The 18,546-nt window shown below is 44.6% G+C and overlaps 3 protein-coding genes across 4 annotated transcripts in view; 1 reads left to right on the top strand and 2 right to left on the bottom strand.

Annotated features, from left to right (window-relative positions):
• Positions 1-3,384, top strand: part of LOC121591580 (GTP-binding protein RAD) — a 38,443-nt gene extending 35,059 nt beyond the window's left edge. For both annotated transcript variants that reach the window (XM_041912272.1, XM_041912273.1), the window contains exon 10: positions 32-3,384. In XM_041912272.1, coding sequence (XP_041768206.1) covers positions 32-175 — 144 coding nt within the window. In that variant the 3' untranslated portion in view covers positions 176-3,384. The remainder of the gene's footprint in view (positions 1-31) is intronic.
• A 1,291-nt stretch (positions 3,385-4,675) lies between these two features.
• Positions 4,676-13,394, bottom strand: LOC121591579. The gene is made up of 5 exons (XM_041912271.1): positions 12,511-13,394; positions 7,290-7,591; positions 6,479-6,829; positions 5,491-5,806; positions 4,676-5,402 (listed from the first exon to the last, which is right to left on the bottom strand). Exons 1-5 carry the CDS (start codon positions 12,611-12,613, stop codon positions 4,942-4,944), a joined length of 1,533 nt encoding a protein of 510 aa, XP_041768205.1. The 5' UTR covers positions 12,614-13,394; the 3' UTR covers positions 4,676-4,941.
• Positions 13,395-15,471: 2,077 nt separating this feature from the next.
• LOC121592925 lies at positions 15,472-17,864 on the bottom strand. The gene is made up of 3 exons (XM_041914842.1): positions 17,192-17,864; positions 16,619-16,771; positions 15,472-16,545 (listed from the first exon to the last, which is right to left on the bottom strand). The coding sequence occupies exons 1-3, from the start codon at positions 17,235-17,237 to the stop codon at positions 15,995-15,997; spliced, it is 750 nt and encodes a 249-aa protein (XP_041770776.1). The 5' UTR covers positions 17,238-17,864; the 3' UTR covers positions 15,472-15,994.
• Positions 17,865-18,546: the final 682 nt, after the last annotated feature.

The following is an 18,546-nucleotide window of genomic DNA, read 5'->3' as shown; positions in this document are numbered from 1 at the left end:
TTACATTAATATTTTCCCTCTTTTTTTGTAGGGCATTCGAGAACCATCGTCTGCACACTGGTACAAAAATCGCAGCGTTGTGCGGGCATCGATGAAGGCTCGCCAAATGATCACGTGGGTATTCGGCAAGGAGGATTCAAAGTTTAAAAATTGCGAAAATCTTCAGGTGCTGTAAGCCCAGCCGGCGTGTAATGTTAACCGGGGGACATACACCACACAACAATAACATTTTACGTGTGGATCAGGTTGATTCTTATCTTGTTTGCGTATTCAAGCGCCGTTCATTAGAAAAGCAAGTAAGTGAAATTGAAAATGCGATGCAAACGATGACTTTAGGGTTGATTCGATGGAATCAGCGGAAAGCCTACAGCATGAAAGAAATATATAAAACCGTAACTGGAAAATAGAAAAGGATAAGACAGAGAGCAGAGTAAAAAAGCAACCAAATGCAAACAACTAAACAGCAACAAATACAACATCAAACCGCAACATTGATATCGTTTACACATCTATATGCTAAAAGTGCCTTTGTCAGCGTATCTGAAACTGCTTAGATATGTATAATGAAATGCGATCAGTAGAAAGCAATGTATAAGACGGTTTCCCATGTCTACGGGACGATTCGTGGAGAACATATTGAATGCATTAGAAGCGTACAGGGTGCTAAGGGCACAATATGTGTGAGGTTATGTGTGTGTGTGTGTTCGGCAATCGATAGCAACCGGACACTCGACTCAAAACCAATGGAAAAAGGGGAGAAATATATAGTTTAAATAGCAGAATGATAGCTGTTGGTTCTATAAGGTCAGCGAAACAACCGACAGAGGGCAAAACGGAAAGGGTAAATCAAATTAACCTTTAAGCAAACTTCATACCATGTGCCATGATGCTGCAGTCCTTAGCAAATCCTTTCTAGTTCATTTGTAGAAGAATCACTCCTAACAACTCCTTACTTGGTCACAAATAAACTCCGTAAGGTTTGAAACGTCTCCTATACGTAGTTGAGCGTTGAGCGGATTGCAGAAAAAACATATACACACACATATACACATAATATATCTATACATAAATCTTTTCTACGTGATGAAAGTGGTAAGCATAATAAGCCCATTGTTGTAGCAGAATGATTTGTAATGACGAGGTGCAAGAAAAAATAAAGCAACTTTAACGTAATTCAACAATCCATAACATACTGAAACCCGAAAGCACGAAGTAGAGAAAGAAAGAACAAAATAATATAGAAAGAAGTTATAAAAAGGAGTAAATAAATAAGAAGTTATAAACACGAGGATAGAACACGCGCCAACCAGCAGAGTGCGCTCAACCAGCAACAATAACAATACGTGAAAATGGCAGCAATATAGAAGCAAACTTTAAACTAAGCTAAGCGTCTTAAACAAATATTCTAACAAACAGCTGACACGTGTTACAACCACTGCGCGACACCAAAAACGGCAGTTTATATAGTCAGTAAAAAAAAAGAAAGAAGCGAAACACCATTTGTATCCGTACTTCGCAACATCATCTCAACCGAAAGCATGAGGCTCATCAGCATCGTTGTTCCCACTGTTTAGGGAAAAGAACAAACCGCAAATACTGCATCCATTTAGTGTAATAAGAGTAAAAAAGAGAGCAAAGTGTTTCAAATTAACGGCTGTTGGCCTCGCCTCGGCTGTGGTGGTGGTGGGTGGTGGGGTGTGATAGTGTTGTGTGGAAACAAAACACAAAGTGTTAATATTATTCGTTAACTGTATTCGTTGGGTCAGTGTTTTTTGTGTGAGTGTGGATGGTAGTTAAATTATCAACTCTTGCGCGTAGAAAATGAATAACTACATATAAAAAGCATAAGAAAAGTTAAAGCGAATAACAAAACATGGATAAAGCATTAAAGTTAACCCATGGTAAGCGGTACAAGGGGCAAAAACGATGCTTGTTGCGCTATATTTCCGAAGATACACTCTTCGCGGCACGTTGAAATAATTTAACTTTTGCACCTAAACATTAAATGTAATATGTTGTTTCGATATCTTGTGTCGTCGTCCACCGCACTGTACATTGTTTCCATCGAACATGATTAACTAACCTTGTTAAAAATACAAACTCGACAATAATATGTGACGCGGTTCTGTTTTGGAATGTTTGAGTGTTTCAATGCGCATTCTGGCCATGCCGTACTTGTAATCCCTTGTCGCGTGTTTCCTTCCTTAGCGATAAGTAACGATGTGGATGAATCTTCCTGTTCCTTAACCGTACATTATGGCACAAACATGTTGGATAAAGGTTAAAACAAACTCTCACAACCATCTACGATGGTGTAGCTCGAAAATAGGAATCGAAAATCAGTGTTTCGCCATCGCCCATTATCTTCACGCACTCACGACCTGCACACCCACGGACCTGCACGAACCTGTACGCCTTCCCACACTGGAACCACTGAGTTCATTTTTCCATTTTTCGATTTATAGTGAAGATGGTCTACCATCGTTTTTGCTATCGTATTTTTCTTAAACCGCCTTGAAATGTTGCCAAACTAATAATAACCAAGCGGTGCACCACAGCTTGGGCAGATGATATCGTTTAACACACCTAGCACTTGCAAACACAAACACACATCCGTCATATACAAGTTTAATGCACACTCATACACCCACAGTTATTCACAGCCTATGGTTGTTATTGGATCATGTTCATATATACCGGGAGGTCATCCTTATAGTGACTACAACACAAATTTATGTACGAAATAATGCGCAACGTAATGCGACAACAAAACCGAAATCAAAATAAAATGCACACAAAAACACACCAATTCACATCAATAAGCCAATTGGTGCGCATTCGAAAGCATTACAATAATAATCACCGAAAGTAGGGAAAAACGAAATAAAAAAGAGAGAAGAAAATCAAACAATTTAAAAACACTATATATCAAACAAGCGAAGATGAAGTGAAAAAGAAAACCGTTCGCATTGTGTATATCAAACATAAAAAAGAATTAAAAAAAAAAGTTGATAACTTGTTAACTGTGGGCCCAAAGATAATAATAATAATGTTAGAGCGTGTAAAGAACGTATGCAGTGTAAGGAAAATGAACAACAAAAATGGATCCCTCTCCTCTGTGCTATTGCTTCCATTTTCTTCTACTGTAGAACTCGTTTCCCTTACAATTTGTGCCCAAATGAGTTGGAGGAAGGCAAAACAGAAACAACAAACAAACAAAAAAAAACAAAAATTAAAGAAACCGATCAGATCGTCCACAAAACACGTATCCAGAGCCTGCCATTTGGGGAGGGTGTGGAAACTTGTTAGCATATACTTAGTTTAACTTTTCTATCACTTAGTGCAACACTTTACCTTTAGCTATACTTTTCTACAAATAAGCAAGAACGTCCCAATATTCTATAAAAGTTTTGGGAAAAGGGATAAGTTGCAACAACCCATAAGGTATGCGCAGGGCCACTGTACAGGGTGGCATAAATATGGAAGAAAAATATGGAAAAACATATAAAAAAACGGCAAACAGGCAAGCAAAACAAGCATGCACATTCAAATACCTATAGCATCTACCTAATATACAAGCTAAACTTACGTATTGTTTTAATATATTTTTTTCTTGAAATAAATAAAAATTGTTCACTGATTATTAAACAAGAAAGTTTTATAACAATCGTCCCTTTCTTTGTGAAAATTTCTTTAACATCGCGTTTGAAATGTTTTCATATGAAAGAATTCGTTCGATTTTATTCCGTTTTCAATCAATAAATTAATATCACATTACGTATTGTTGTTAGTAGCATTTTGTAACAGTACATGTACCACACACACACGCACACACCTTTGCAGTTTGCGGCTGTCCGTTCCACTTTAAATGCGTATGTTTCCTTAATCGTTAATTGAGAATTCGCTTCCGTCTTATCAAAAATATCCGGGAATTTACTCTTACCCTATTCTCTCTCTCTCTTTCTTTATTTCTCGCTCTCTCTCTCTCTCTCTCTGTGTGGTTGTGAATGTGTGGTTGAAAGTTTGCTGCTTAGTCTACTAGTTTGGAGCTGCCCTATTCATTTAATCCGGAAGGACTAAACCAACAAAGGATGTGCTTTGGTGCCGTGTGTTGCGCGCATTCCTTCGGCAGGTTGTATTGGGGTACGATCGGCCATACGATCGCCTGCTTGCTCTGCACGTCCCTAACGCCACACCAAACACCGTTTGAGCAAACAAGGACGGGGGACACGAGGGCGCAATAACTTCTCACCCAAAACGTCGTCGTGTGTCATGGTGAAATGCTTGATCGTCGTTGGTTTTTGTTTGTTTTTTTGTTGTTGTTGTTGTTGTGATTAATGTATAAATATATCGATTTGGTTTCACTAACATGTTTCGTCGTTTTGGTCCCAATTCCATTCTCAACCGCAATTCACAGCACAACGAACGCCCACGCCCCATCCACAATGTGTTGCTCGTTTGCTGTCTGGCGCGCACTACTGTACCTGCGGCAGCAATACAACCATGCACACACGTACACACATTTAGTCAACCACGTTTTCCTGCTTGTCTTTCATTGTTACGTTTTTGGTAGTAAAAAATTAGTTCAGGAAGAAGTTGGTTCAGCCTTTCATCGGACAACATTCTGCTTACTGTCTAAATATGATTCTGTGTTTGTGCGTGAGTTTTTTTTTTGTTCTTCCTGTCTGTAGCTTAATGAGGCAAAACGAATAAAAAAAAAGGAGAAAGAAAACCTATCCTCGCAAGCTTACATACACAGACGACGCATGCCACGCAAAATACTGCCGGATTAAGTTAATCTTTCTCTCCTTCGGTCTCGAAATCTCTCCAAATGTCCTCACTAACACAACAGCACGCTCTTACTTAATATCTCGCTGCCGTAGCTCTTTACACAATTTACCATGCCCTTCTTGACTATTCATTGGTTATGCTTAACTACTACTAAACGACTAAGGAAGGGGCAGTCGGCGAAACGGGGAGCGTCGGGGGAGTATCGGGGGCAACCACCAACGTCTCCCCTCCTCCTCCTCCGCCTCTTTCTGCCATTGGCGACTGTTCCGCAATGCTAGTAATGTGGCTATTGCTATTGCTACCGTTGCTTATGCTAGGACTATTGGTTTGTGCGGCTGGCTCGGTGGTAATCGTCACCACCGGCAGACCGTCGCTACCGTCGGACGGTTTCTGGGTGGGAAATAGCACCGAGTAGGCGGGCGGTGGGTCCAGCTCGCCGTACTGAGGTATATTGTGGCTGGCGGGTGAGGTACCACCATCACCGCCGGTCATTCCATGGCGTCCGGGCGTACCGCCGTCCGCCGGGGACGAGGTTTGCAGAAACGAGGGAACCTGATCGGGAAGCGAATCGTCCGGGCTGTGCTCGGGCTTGTGAGATCGGCAGCAGCATTCTGTGCGAAAGGATTGAAAGCATTAACAAAAAATGTAAACACGAAGAAAAATGCACTCCGCAAAACCGCAGCAACAGCAGCAGCTTACCCCAGAGACCGCAAATTAGTAGCGCGCCACCGCATATGAGCATGCCGAGAAACAGATAACCCCACGGGCCATATTTCGACAGGCCGGTCATGCGGCTGTGGTGCTTTTTGGGCGGCACCACCGCCGGCTCGGTCACCGGCGGCACCGGGGAAACTGGCCCTGCCGGCGGGTACGTGGCACCGAACTTTTGCTCGAGCGCAATGTCCACCTCGCCGAAGGCTGCTCCTTTCGATGGTAGCTCTTTTGGTTCGCCGCCGAAGAATGACTTGATCGTGTTTTGGATGTACTGGCGAAACACGGATTGGACAGGATTTTCCTGCAAAAGAGAGAGAGATATATATATAAGAACGACAGTGTCGGCTCAAACATGTGCGCTCTACTTTTACAGTTTCGAAAGTAAGATGTTGCCCGTGCTGTGGGTGAGGAATGTGAGCACCATTTAAATTTCCTGAGTGACATATTTTCTACGATGCACTTGTGTGTGCTGGGTGAAAAGAAAATTCATGTCTGTCTTAAAAAGCGATAAAAAGGAAACATCAAGCAAAAAAACACAGAGACGAGCGGCAACGTCTGTGACCATATCTTCCAAAAATAATAAAAGAAACCAACGCTGTAAAAATTGGGACAAATGAAAAGGAACTAACAATGCATGACACACTTTTATCTGGAGTGCAACAGAAAATCAAAACAGGAGGAAAAAAAGAAACGGATTTGTACCACTTCCGGCTGTGGTTTTTTGTCATGATTTAACACAGGCGTCAGCGAAACGGAAGGGTCCCGCGCTAGAGGGAATTAAAAAGTTGAATTATGCCTGCTATAAAGTGATCGTCGCGAGACAGACTGCGGCTCATTGATTAATGGATTATCCCTGACCATGCGAAGGGTGTAGGTACATTACTCCATAGAGATCATTGTGAAAAATGCTACAATAAGCGAAGAATTTGAATCTGCCCAATGGCAGTATAGCTAAGAGCAATCCAAAACTTACCGAATATTCCTGCTGTCGGTGTTTGACACACATCGCCTCGTTCTCGTCGCTGACCTCGCTACCGATCGGTGGACAGTTGGGCAGCCCGTCACACACCAGCTCCCGGGCAATGCACAGCAGCGGCATGCCGACGTACTCCAGACAGGAGTGCTTGTCCCGCTCGAGGCAAACCGCACCCTGTCCGACGACCGTGATCTGGAGGCGATAGTTGGGCGCATTGCCGTCGTGGTTCCAGACTATGTTCAGCTTGCCCTGCAGCAGCCGCATCGGTTCCTCCTGCGTGGCAGCCGTCTCCAGCAGGCAGGGATCCAGGCGCCACGAGGGCAACACCTCACCGTTGGCCGATTGCGACTGTGAAAAAAAAAAACGAACAGGGAAGCAACACATGGGGAAACAGTATAGTAGGCAAGTTCAGTTAGATCAATTGGGAGAGAGGTTTTGAACCATTTTTCGCTCGAACTAATTAGCACCACTCCCGCAGCCATGACCGCGCACGGGCGTGCGGGTGAGCTAGTGTGCGAGCTATTTGTTGCGCATCGTTGCCCTTGGCTAGGCTGGATGAGCAGGGAGCCACAAACTGACATGTGCTCGTGCGGTCGTGGTTGGGCGGGTCGTTTCGAGCGGTGCGTATGTGCTGCTGCTGCTCATCGCAATGCGATAGAACAAACGCACTCGAAAAGAATGTACATGCAACAACGCAACACACCCACACACCTAGACTTGTGAACCTTTCAACCAAACGGCCATGCCAAGAACAGGTTCCGCTGCAAAGACGAGCGGGCGTGTCGTCACGCGCCGCACACATACGTACGATGGTGAGCGGGCAGCTATGCGTGCTGTTGCTGGACTTGTTGCCGTTGTACTTTCTGCTGGCCGTGCTGCGGGGCCCCTGCACCGGTACGCGCTGCATGCGCACGAAGAAGTTGTACGCATCGGGGGCCCGGAACTGGCGCTTGCAGGAAGTGGCCGACGATGACGACGCCTTGCCATGCTCGGGGCGCAGGGCTAGCAGCAGGCTGGACGCGGCACCCTTATCACTGACGTACTGCTGTTCACTCGTCTCGCCACTCTCGCCGCACAGCGATGGTAGACCCGCACCCGACGGTTCGGCACCTGAACGAAAGAAAGAGAAAGATAGAGAGGTATTGAGGGAATAGGGAAGGAACGATAAACAAAGACACTGATGGGTTTCGAGCATGTTCGATAAAATTGTTGAATTTATATGCGAGCTTTCAGTTTGTACGCAGAAACAATATGGCTAGGCAGTTTCTAGCTGAATAAATTCGATTTTCATCGACGGTACAATGCTTTTGACGTTTTTTTTACACATTTCGTACTTTTAAGTTCATCCTATATGCTACTGTCAATTTTAAGACACATTTTTGAATTCGTCTGTCAGTTCATAGAAAGAGTCCTCTCTTTCTTAAACTATGCATTTCATATAGCATTTAAGCTAATTGCCTTATTTCTTGAATAATTCAACTTTTTTAAACTTATTTAAAAAGCTTAATTTAAAAAAAATCCATATTATACTATACATATACATATACATATTATCCAAAAATATACTATTAATTAAAAAAATAGCAATAATATCGTTTTCACGTATCCTTTAGTAACCTTTAAAGTATAGCGACGTGTCTATAAATACGCAAGTCACAATTAACAACCAAATTTCGTTGAATCAGTTTGAATATATAGTTGATCAATAAATTGAAATGGCACACTCAACTTGTTCGCAGTTTATTGCAAATATCGTCGCAAGTTCTCAAATTAGACTTATCTTTCATGCATTCGATAGGTTATCTATGAGAGCATCGTTGAAGTTTTCAAAATTTATGATATGATAAAATTAAAAACCTATGAATGCATAGACAAAAACGCGACATTGAATGTCATAATTTAGTTTTCGTGAGAAAAGTTCTGGAGTCGTTCGGAGTCAGAGTCGTAAGGAATCGTTTGGAATCAGCCCGGAATGGCTTGTATACGAAGTTCACGCACAAAATAAAAGACAAAAAAACAACAACGAAATGAAATGCCTGATTACAAGCACATTGCACAGGACGGCTTCTTTTGATTCCGACCGATTCCGGTCGACTCCGATCGACTCTGGACGACTCCGACTCCAAACGACACTAAACGACTTCGGAAGACTCTAGACTACTCCGACTCTGAACGACTCCGGGTGATATCGGGCGACTCCGAACGACTCCGGAAGACTCCGGAAGACTCCAGACGGAACTAGAGGTCCAGATTTTTCCCGAGTTGGAATCAGACTAGCAATATCCGGAGTCGGATCGTTGTCGTGGGTACGATTCAAAGAGCACATCACTAGTCAAAAAGAATGAATTGTCCGAAATCGTGCATTATGTCCGATTTACGATAATCGAACAAGTTGTGGTTAAAGTCAACTTGTCAACACGATGTGGAATGATAAAAACATTCATTTCAAACTCCTTTCTAACTTACTACTTTGAACGTTTTATTGTTCATTATTTTTATTGCCTGTAAATAGGTTTACTAAGAAATGGTCAAATGATTGCATGAACACCTATTTTACTTTCAGAAAGTCTTTCAAAAGCAACAAAAGCAATCCCGGATATGGAGCCACGAAAAATAAAATACAGATTGTCACATAAAATCAAAACTAGATGGAGTGTAAGTATAGATTAAGGGTATCTAAAACAAAATAGAATTTTGGGATTTCAATATAATTTTTTACAATGGTAAACAAAAAGTGCATTAAAAAAAGACATTACTTGGGTACACTTCAATGCGCCAGCACACACCACACTAGGACAGTACTAAGATTGTTATGTATCATTTAAATGTTCACGTAACCTTTAAAAGGCTCCAGCACCATAGACAGAAGTTCAGAAGAGACTGAAATCCAAGGTAAATTTAACAACCCTATTACGAGTAACAGGAAAGAAAAAACAATCACGACACATTTATCATTAAACGTAAAGAAAGTGTCAATGATAGCAAGTTATTCAACCATCGCTGTAACTAACGCAGTTTTTCAGCAAAAACCATAAAGCCATTTCTCCCTCCAGACATAACAGGCTCACAAAAAAGTGTCCTCGATCGTGCCCCGTACGAGGACATGTGGCATTAGCCGGGGACGATCCTGAAAGCGAATTACGTGGTCAACGCTTCCCGCCCCATCCCGAGCGAGCGCTCTTTCTTTCGGTATCGACAGTCGACTGTCGTTCACAAGGCAAAAACACACCATAACATTAAGGCATTGGGGCCGTTAAAAGGGGTGTTGAACGGCAGTGGAGAAGGTTACTTTCTTAAATTATTTTATCTCGTACGCATACGGTGTTGGGGTGCACCCCGTTTTTTGTTTTGCATTAATTAGCCTAATGCTGGGGCACGTGTGGTGTTGGTGTTCGACATTCGACAGCAAAGTGGAACAAAACAAACGTTTCTTCGCTACAGTTTTTTTTTCATTATCTTCTAATGCTCATGCCACACTCATGGGTGCATTACGGGCAGTTTTGTCGGTGTAGGAGGCAATAAAGAAGACTGCCGATACTTCGATCTTGATACTGCTCTGCACATCAGTTATCCAGTAGCTGGATGTGTGTCTCTGAAGGTGTGTGTTGTATTGCTCCGATTGCTTTCAATGTTCCCCGCAGCAATGCCATCAATTATGCGAAGGTTACTCAAAATGACCTGTATCAATTTACGCTGTTGTGCCTGCCTGCGCTGGCAGCATGGCCAGCGACGTTTGGGTCAGGCGCCTCTCCGCTCGGCCGGTATCTGCTCACAACCAGATAGGCGAGCGGTTTCGATCCTTCGCACGACCGTCGGATCGAGGTGGTGTAGAGCGGGCAGAGTGGGTCCGCCATAGACAGCGAAACACATACCTCGGTGGGGTGTGTGCGCCGTGCTCGTATCAACGGGCAGGTCTCGTTCGGATCGTGTCAATAGCTATTGATCTTGAAGACGTTCGAAAGCGGTAAGAAACAAACACACACACACACACAGACCAACACACTTCCAGCCGTACGCGCATCCCACGAGTGCAATCACGCGGCGCTGATGCAATGTTGGCCTTACAGGTTGTGATTATTTCACCAACCGCCGCCGCCCAACTGAAGTGGCTCGTGGTTCCCCGGATCGCTGTTGTATTATTGGCTCTTAAAATCGATCTACTTCCGGAGTGAGATGGCGAATTTTAGTCTGGTTTGATGTGCGCCCAGACAGAAACACCTGCTACTGGAATAGTTGGTGTTGATTTAATTTTAATTATTCTCTTGTTTTTACCAATTTACCGTACCGCACGGAAACGACGTACCAAGGGGGCAATGTTTGATCTTGAAAGAACGTGTGGCATCGCGGTCACGTAATTGATCCATTAGACACGCGTTTACTGTTGGGTGTGTGTGTGTCTTGCTAATAAAAATCAATTACTTACACACTTTATAACAAAGCACAAGCAACCGCACTGAAGGGGGTTTAAAATGTGCTAACTTCAACCACTATTGCTCAACCGCTTTTGCGCCGCTTGCCAAGCCGCCATCCGGTGTTTTGTGGTTTTAAAATTTGCATCGACCGAGGGAGAGGGGGGACACAAAGTAAATCGGTTTCTTAACCGATTGTCTCTTTTTTTTTTGGCTGAATCTAAAACGGTTTTAGGCGCGCCCGCACTCGACGCTTTGGGACATAACGCTACGCCACGTTAAGGCACGTCGTTCGTAACGAATTCCGAATTGGATTTGGACATGAATTTCAACCGGCAGCGGCTCACTGACAGAGCCGATGTTGCTGTGGTGGTATTGCGCGGGAGGCTGGGATGGTGAAATAAAACAAACTGAACAATACTTCCGCGATAACGCGTCGTTGCCGCCGTCAACGATCTGCAGGTGGTGGTGTTTGCGAAAAAGCGCTAAAAAGCGAATGATTGAAAAAGATCATGAATAAACATAAGCAAAACGAAAGAAAAGACGCATTTGTATCTGGTGGATGCTTCTAGACCTGTCAAAAGCCTAGCTATCAATGGGCTGGAGGCTTGGCAAACGGATGAAGTTTATAAACTTGTACCAAAAAAAAGCTGATACGAACACAAACTCCAACCCGTTTGAAATACGAATCCCAAAACTAACTCGTGCTCTTGTACATTTGAGCTGAGTCCGTTATTTTACTTCCTTTTATCGTTTCCCCCAATGTTGGACCCGGTGTTCGTCCGTTAGCCCCGAGAGATGGAACCGTTTCGAACGATTTTTAAACGACGATCATTGGCCATACTTTTCTAGAGTGTAAATAAAAACTAACGCAAACAGGCGGCGGCGGCGCTAGCCCTTTACCCATTTCCCATGTAAACAGGCGAGCGGCAGGCGGCACTCGGCGATTTTGGACCGATCAACAACCGATCGAAAAAAAAACCCGCTATCGATCACAACTGTTTACTCCGGCCCCGGTGGTTTCGATGGTAACGGTGAAGGTTCTTCACCACCGTCGAGGTTAAAGCCTACGTGACGCTCGTCGCCTACCTCGAAGCAGTTGGGGGATATAATTGCGGCAATCTTTTTGAGTCACAGCAATCTCCCAAAGTGACCGCAATGATTCATGATTCATCTGCTGCAAGCTGCAACGCTTCCTGGCCTGGGGAAATACTTTCTTTAATGAAATTCGATTCCCACACGCTCGTCAAGCTGTGCGCGCAAGATGTGTTGTGAGTCAACGTTAACAAGGGGGAAGCTACTCTAACGAAAACGAATCCGGTCCAGGGTGTGTTTGTGTGTCTGGTGGAAGTAACGTTCTAGTCAGTTCCATGTGTTCGGTGTTCTCCGACCGTGCTTTAGTTGGTGGTGATATATCCCCGTCGCCCCTGTTCCATGTCGATTGCAGAGCGATGGAAAAGATGGTCTAAACATAAATGCAACACACATACACACACACAAACGTCACTAATGCCTGGCAGCGTCCCTCGCGTGGTGTTGTGGTCGCGCTTGTGAGATGATGTGTTTTTTTCGTTTTTGGAATCTGTCCGACATTCTTCGATTGCCTATTGCACAACTTACTTGAGAAGAACGATGCACAATCGGTGCGCTGTGTGTAGTAGAGTATAAAAATACACCACCACTGCAGCAGGGACGACGTTGTCGCCCGCGGGAGGAAGATCATTTTCCGTCTGTTTTTTTTTCTCTTTTTGCTGTTCTTCTTTATGTTTATGATGTATATCTTCGCTCAGCTCCAGCTGTTGCCCGTGTGTCGTGATGCTGGTTGTTGGTGTGTTCGTCGTTGGTTTGCCAGCAACACGCGCACATTAATCGCGAGGGAAAATCGGAGACGAGAAAACGAGCACACACACACACCGCGCACACAAACACACACGTACAAACACACATACACAACGACACCACCAACACAGCACAGAGATCTTCACTCTTCTTCACAACTAACGGTTCTCCGCTTCGCACAGAGGCACACCGAGCGACCGGAACGCACTTTGGTTTTACTGGGCAATGCTCTTCTGCCCCTTCCTGGCTGCTCGCTTTCCCCTGCTTGTTTGTCGCTAGATTGCGATGCGCCTACACAGCACTACACTTGACCACAGCAGCATCCTAGCCACAGCGGCAGCAGCAATGATCGGTCATATTGGACCCGTGACCGGGGTACGGCAGCACACGCACACGCGAGGGTGTTCAGGCACAGAGTGTGACCCGAGCGCAATGGCGCTTCCTTTTACCTTCAGTGATCTCGCTCCGGACGCAGCAGCGATCGAACCAGCGAGCGGACGGAAGACGCGAACAACAACGTGCAGCGCGAACGTCAAACCATCTGGAACTTTTCCTTCCAAGCCCAACACTAAACTGCGAGGCGCATTTCGCACGCGCACCAAGAGACGATGGCGATGCGTGGATGCTCGAACCGACCGAGCCAGATGTGTCAAAATGGAATGGGATGTGCAGGAAAGAGATTTATCATTTTAAGGAAGTTAGAAACAATCGTTGGATGTGTATTTTGATTTCATGTTATTAAAAATATAATTGTCTAAATTATGAATTTAGGACATAACAAAAACATGCAAATGAATGAAATAAAACCTGTTGATTATCGAATAAAAAATAGACATGCGCACTGTATTGCGGTTTGACGGCCCTGCCATTTACATTGTTTTTGGCTGGATATTGTTTACGCACAAAGGGCGACGCGTCAATTCATCGGACATCGCAAATGGCATTTGATAATATTTTCTTTGCTTTTTTCTTTTCGGATTACTAAAATAACTATTGTTAGCGAGTGTAAAAGAGTTGATAAGTTTTATTGAATATTTAAAAGATTATTCTGTTACAGAGTGATAGAAATTGGTAGACCCATGTAGCCAAAATACAGGAGCGCTGCCGTAAAGCAACTCACGACACTTAAAGCAGCTTCAAAGTATGTAACTTTATATTTACCATTGATGTTTTACCAACAACTTACTTTTGTTCTCTTTCTTGTTTAATTTGACAAAATATAGCCGGGCAATCTGTACGAGCCGGTCTCGTCGTACAGACGTCAACTCGTACGACTTAACAAAATGCCCGTCATGGGTTCAAGCCTCGAATGAACTGTTCCCCCATACGCTATGGAATGACTATCTTGCTATGGTAATCAATAAGTCACTGAAAGCCATACCTATCAGTGGTACAGGCATGCCTTGACCGACAACCGTTGTTGAGCCAAAGAAGAAGAAGTATCTATACGTGAGAAGGATGATGGGTGAGTTTTCGTCAAGATCTTACCCATAAGAAATCGCACCCAAAAAATAGTCTTCTCTTGGATCCTTCAAATTTAATATGAAGCTTAGCGATGCAGGACATTTTTCTGGACGATTGACAGGGGTGGATTAAGCAATGCAAACACTAAACGGCCGCGAGAAGCCTCGAAGTCTTGACGGACACCGAAAAAAGGAATCCACCCTACACTCAGAAGTAAGCTTACTTCTCTATCCTGCTCTGAATTAGAATTTCTCATAAAACTTCTAGCTCCATACTTCAGAAAGACCTACGTGTGACTGACTGACGATCCAGATCATAGATTCTGGAAATTCTATGACTTGATCTTAGCTAAATGCTGCCAGATATCATCTTAGTCGGTAATTTGCTCATTTTTGTTCCAAACTCCCTACCATTCTGACGGCAATACCTGGATGTACCTGCTGATTTAACTAGAACTTTCACTATGTAGCCGCTTCTATGTGACTTCTTCCATGTTGATAGCGATTACTTGCTACGGTATTCCCTTGCAGTTTATCTCGGTTGTCCTCATCAAGTATAGACAATGGGTGCCCAACGGACAGAGAGATAGCAAGCGGTAAAATCCAGTAATGGCTAGGACCTGCTTTAGGCTACGAATCCGCTTCTGTCACTAAGATCGCTTGTCCGTCGTCCATGGAATGACCAGTAAAACAAAGACCCATTTAAAATGTGCTAGAATTGGAGCAAGCTTGGTCATCAATAGGCACAGCTCAGAAAACCGGAAAAATCTATTGTCCTTCACCGGATTTCGCATTGTTTTGCAGCATCCTATCATGTTTTTTAGCCCATTTGAAAAAGGATTGATCACCCGTGCTGCTTTTCACACTCAGCCGTGGTGTGTTTTGGTACGTCGACTTCAAGGAACCTATTATGCAGCAAAGATAGCGGCTCAATTTAAGCGCGATAAGAGCTTGGATCCAGAAAAAAACACCGCACGTTATCAAAATAAAGTATTTAGATTATTCGTCCATTCATTCTCTTCTGTCAGCTATCGTTGGGTGATAGTTTCAAAGCAGCAGGTAAGTCCTGAATGGTTTGTAATCCTTTTCCAGAAGCAACTGCACGCCCATTTTTGTACCACGTAGCGATAACAAACGTGACTCAATGGCGTATCATAAAATGGTGGCTTTTTATCAGCCAAATTCAAACCGCGTAAACAGATGAAAATCAATTTTCATCGCGAAACTTAACCAATTAGGAAAAAAACACAAGTTATAGAGAAAGAGTAAAGTAATAGTTTGTTTCTACAAAAGTACATATTCTATATATTTCAAACGTCCATAAACATTACCTTACAAAGCTAGTAAATATTTACAAATCCACAGATTCTGAGAACCCTCACTGCACTCGCTAACCATCACGTTTGATAACAACTTATCACTGAAGCCCGTTGCCGTTAATAACTATCGATCGAGTTGATTCGCGCTTACACTACCTTACTGTATAGTGTATCTCGATATAAGGGCTCGATATTGTCATGGGCAGCAACAGTAGCACCGCGTGTAAACCGCAAGCCTTCCTGCAGTGACCCGGAAGCTTACGAACTGCCGATTACACTCCTTTTCCTCTATCACTGCACCATATTTCGCCACGTTGGGCAAACTAGCCTATCATCATTGTACTGAATCATTGCGTCAGGCATTACGTAGTAACCGATTGGGGCTCGAATCAATCGGCACACCCTGCTGCACACACTTGAACCAATCAACCAGCCACGATATTTGTCCACTTTAGAGCCCGTTTGTCGATTTGCGCACGACCTTCACAGCACGGTGACGTAGCACCGGTCGGTGGCGTCACGCTCTGGAACTGCAGGCGTGCTGGATACTGCAATCACCGCCGGCACTGCGTCACTTCCTTCGCTAATATCACTAACACGCACTGACCGCAGGCTGGGCGATCGTGCTTGCCGTACCGTCGTCGTCGTCGTTGGTGTTTCGATGATGTACTCCAGATTGCTGGCCAGATCGTCAACGCTCCGTGCGTGATGGGCTCCATCGATGCGAGTATCGTACGGGATGATGAATATGCTGTCGTTATCCTTCTCGAACACGAGCGAATCGTAGCTGGGCGGTGCAAAGTGATGGTAGGAGGGGGCCGGTGTCGGCGGTGGAGTCAGCTCGCTGGACGATGGTTTGCGCGACCGGCAGCGGTTGTGATCGGCACAGGCCATCACCAGGAAGAACGATATCAGTGCAATAAAGGTGGCCAGGTACCATACGATCGTAATAGCGTCCATGACAGGCGTATCTGTAAACAGGACCCGATCATGTGTCGTCGTTTTGATGCTCTGCTGCGTGGTGGTGGTGGTATCTGTAGGATGGAAAAGGATCATTAGCGTCTCGAATCGGGCTGTGTGCGTGTGTTTAGGTAACGATCCACTTACCTACTAAGTAGAGATCGTCTTCGGTGACCGTGGCAGCAACGTCGTCTGTACTGGATTCTGTCGGTCCATCGACCCGCTCCGGGACCGTCGTCAGCTGTCCCGCTGGTTCCGCTCGGTCCGGTAGGCACTGCACCTTTCCGGCCACGAAAAGTGCTAAAATGCGAATGAAAAAATACCTTCAGCAAGGGCACGGCGAAAGCATGGATTCGTTTTTTGCGCCAGCAGCGACCACCTTATCTTATGGCAGGCCAAACCGAGCTTAATGCAGCGATAAGCAAATGCGTATTCGGGAAACGCTTCTAGCTTAAGGTATACTACAGCAGATAAAAACACACAAAACCGTCTAGCGTAAGCACCGATGAGTTTGTTGTGCCAAAAATGTGCCCGAGGAACAGCAAACTCATCGGAGCTGGATGATGGTGTACGTGATTGCCCTTCTTTGCCGGGATGATGGGAGCGAAGCTCTGGTGACAAGGTGGGCTTTTTATGGCCGTTTTGTAAAATAAAAATAGACCTCTGTGACGTGGGTACACCGCTTTTTCGAAACATTTCATATCAATGTCGTTTACTTACCGATCATGACGTAGCATCCTAGTTGATTGTGGTTGCTCTTAGCCATCAGAGAGTGAATACTTCCGGTGTTATTTTGTTTTTGTGGAAAGGAGATAAAGTGCTACTAGGCGGTACTTTTAAGGATCTGCTCGTAACTTTCGACTCTTTCGCAACACGACGACCAACTCCGTGGAAATAAGGTTGTGGTTCGGTTTCGAAAACATTGACACACGACAGTCAGCAACAATCACAACAGGAAGAGATCCATCGCAGGAACTAGAAGGGGATCGACTAGAACACCGTTGACACCGTAGAAATGGAAAGTTTCTTTTGCTGCTGATGCTCGATGTGGCAGGTTTCGATTCCCTTTCTTGTACCGTGCCTCTCGTGTGAGTGCGCGTTTGTGTGGTCAGAGATTTGTTCGCGGTGGACGACTCGGTAATGTATCTCGCACAGGCTCGGTCGACAACTATCAAGTCAAAGATTTCACATCTCCAAGGAGCACAGTTTTATACCCAGCACCGTCCCCAGGGGCTTGTTGATCTGATCAGATAAAACAATACGACCACTACCACCTACACGTACCCTCGCTCGAAGCGGGTGATTTTTGCAGGCATTCGCGACAACAACAGAGCCCTCGTTATCCGTACGTCACCACCGGCAGGACCTTATCTAATAACAGTGTGATCAGAGCGTTCTGCTAGATAAGGGCAGACGTGTCATCATATCGCGGAGATGTCTTTGTGCGAACACTCAATGACCGTTGCTAGTATCTTCGCGAAGGCACATAGTAGGCTGATGCGTAGAATGCAACAAGCGGGCCGTCGCGGCGTTCCAGCGCTAAAAACAAAACGGGGGAGGAAAGACCTAACAAATTGCATCCGTTACCAGGCTGTTATCTGCCCAGTTATCAGTTATGTAAAGAGTGGAAAAACGAATTAAATTATGTCGTTCGTCGTTAAAAACGCTCAGTTCAAAACAGTTCAAAAGCGATCCTGTGTGATCTTCTTCCTTCATCTGCTCGCAAAACATCTCAAACCTGAGATAGCTAAAAAGGGCGTTATCTTCGGAAGTCCCACTGGAAGTTTGATAAGCGCACATATGGTGAAAATAATGGAGTTTGCAAATGCCACGGCAGGTTCCGCGGGGAGCGGTATGATCCAGCAAACAAAACAATTCATTCCTTCGCTCCGCCGCCTCCGATTGACAGTGGGCGGCCGATAATAGTATTTTTGTTTAACCTAATAAGAGCACCTAGAGTACGCAAATCTACGCGCAAATCTTATCGCCGACGAGTCAGTCGCCTTTATCAAGAAAAACAACCCCGTAAAGTAAGATTCCTGTTACGCCACACCACCTGGGTTTACGACGATGTT

The sequence above is a fragment of the Anopheles merus genome, chromosome 2L (assembly GCF_017562075.2).
Source record: "Anopheles merus strain MAF chromosome 2L, AmerM5.1, whole genome shotgun sequence".
Taxonomy (NCBI): Eukaryota; Metazoa; Arthropoda; class Insecta; order Diptera; family Culicidae; genus Anopheles; species Anopheles merus.
The sequence above is the reverse complement of the archived record's forward strand: the minus strand, read 5'-3'. Positions and strand labels throughout refer to the sequence as shown.

What these genes read in the sequence shown, in the direction of transcription:
- LOC121591579 (XM_041912271.1), bottom strand. Translation starts at nt 12,613, where the DNA reads ATGATCTTCCTCCCGCGGGCGACAACGTCGTCCCTGCTGCAGTGGTGG. An exon ending in TTGTGCATCGTTCTTCTCAA is followed by an intron (nt 7,592 to 12,510) that starts GTAAGTTGTGCA and finishes TCTTTCGTTCAG; the next exon opens with GTGCCGAACCGTCGGGTGCG. An exon ending in ACTAATTTGCGGTCTCTGGG is followed by an intron (nt 5,403 to 5,490) that starts GTAAGCTGCTGC and finishes CCTTTCGCACAG; the next exon opens with AATGCTGCTGCCGATCTCAC.
- LOC121592925 (XM_041914842.1), bottom strand. Translation starts at nt 17,237, where the DNA reads ATGGCTAAGAGCAACCACAATCAACTAGGATGCTACGTCATGATCG. An exon ending in AGGATGCTACGTCATGATCG is followed by an intron (nt 16,772 to 17,191) that starts GTAAGTAAACGA and finishes TTCGCATTTTAG; the next exon opens with CACTTTTCGTGGCCGGAAAG. An exon ending in AGACGATCTCTACTTAGTAG is followed by an intron (nt 16,546 to 16,618) that starts GTAAGTGGATCG and finishes TCCATCCTACAG; the next exon opens with ATACCACCACCACCACGCAG.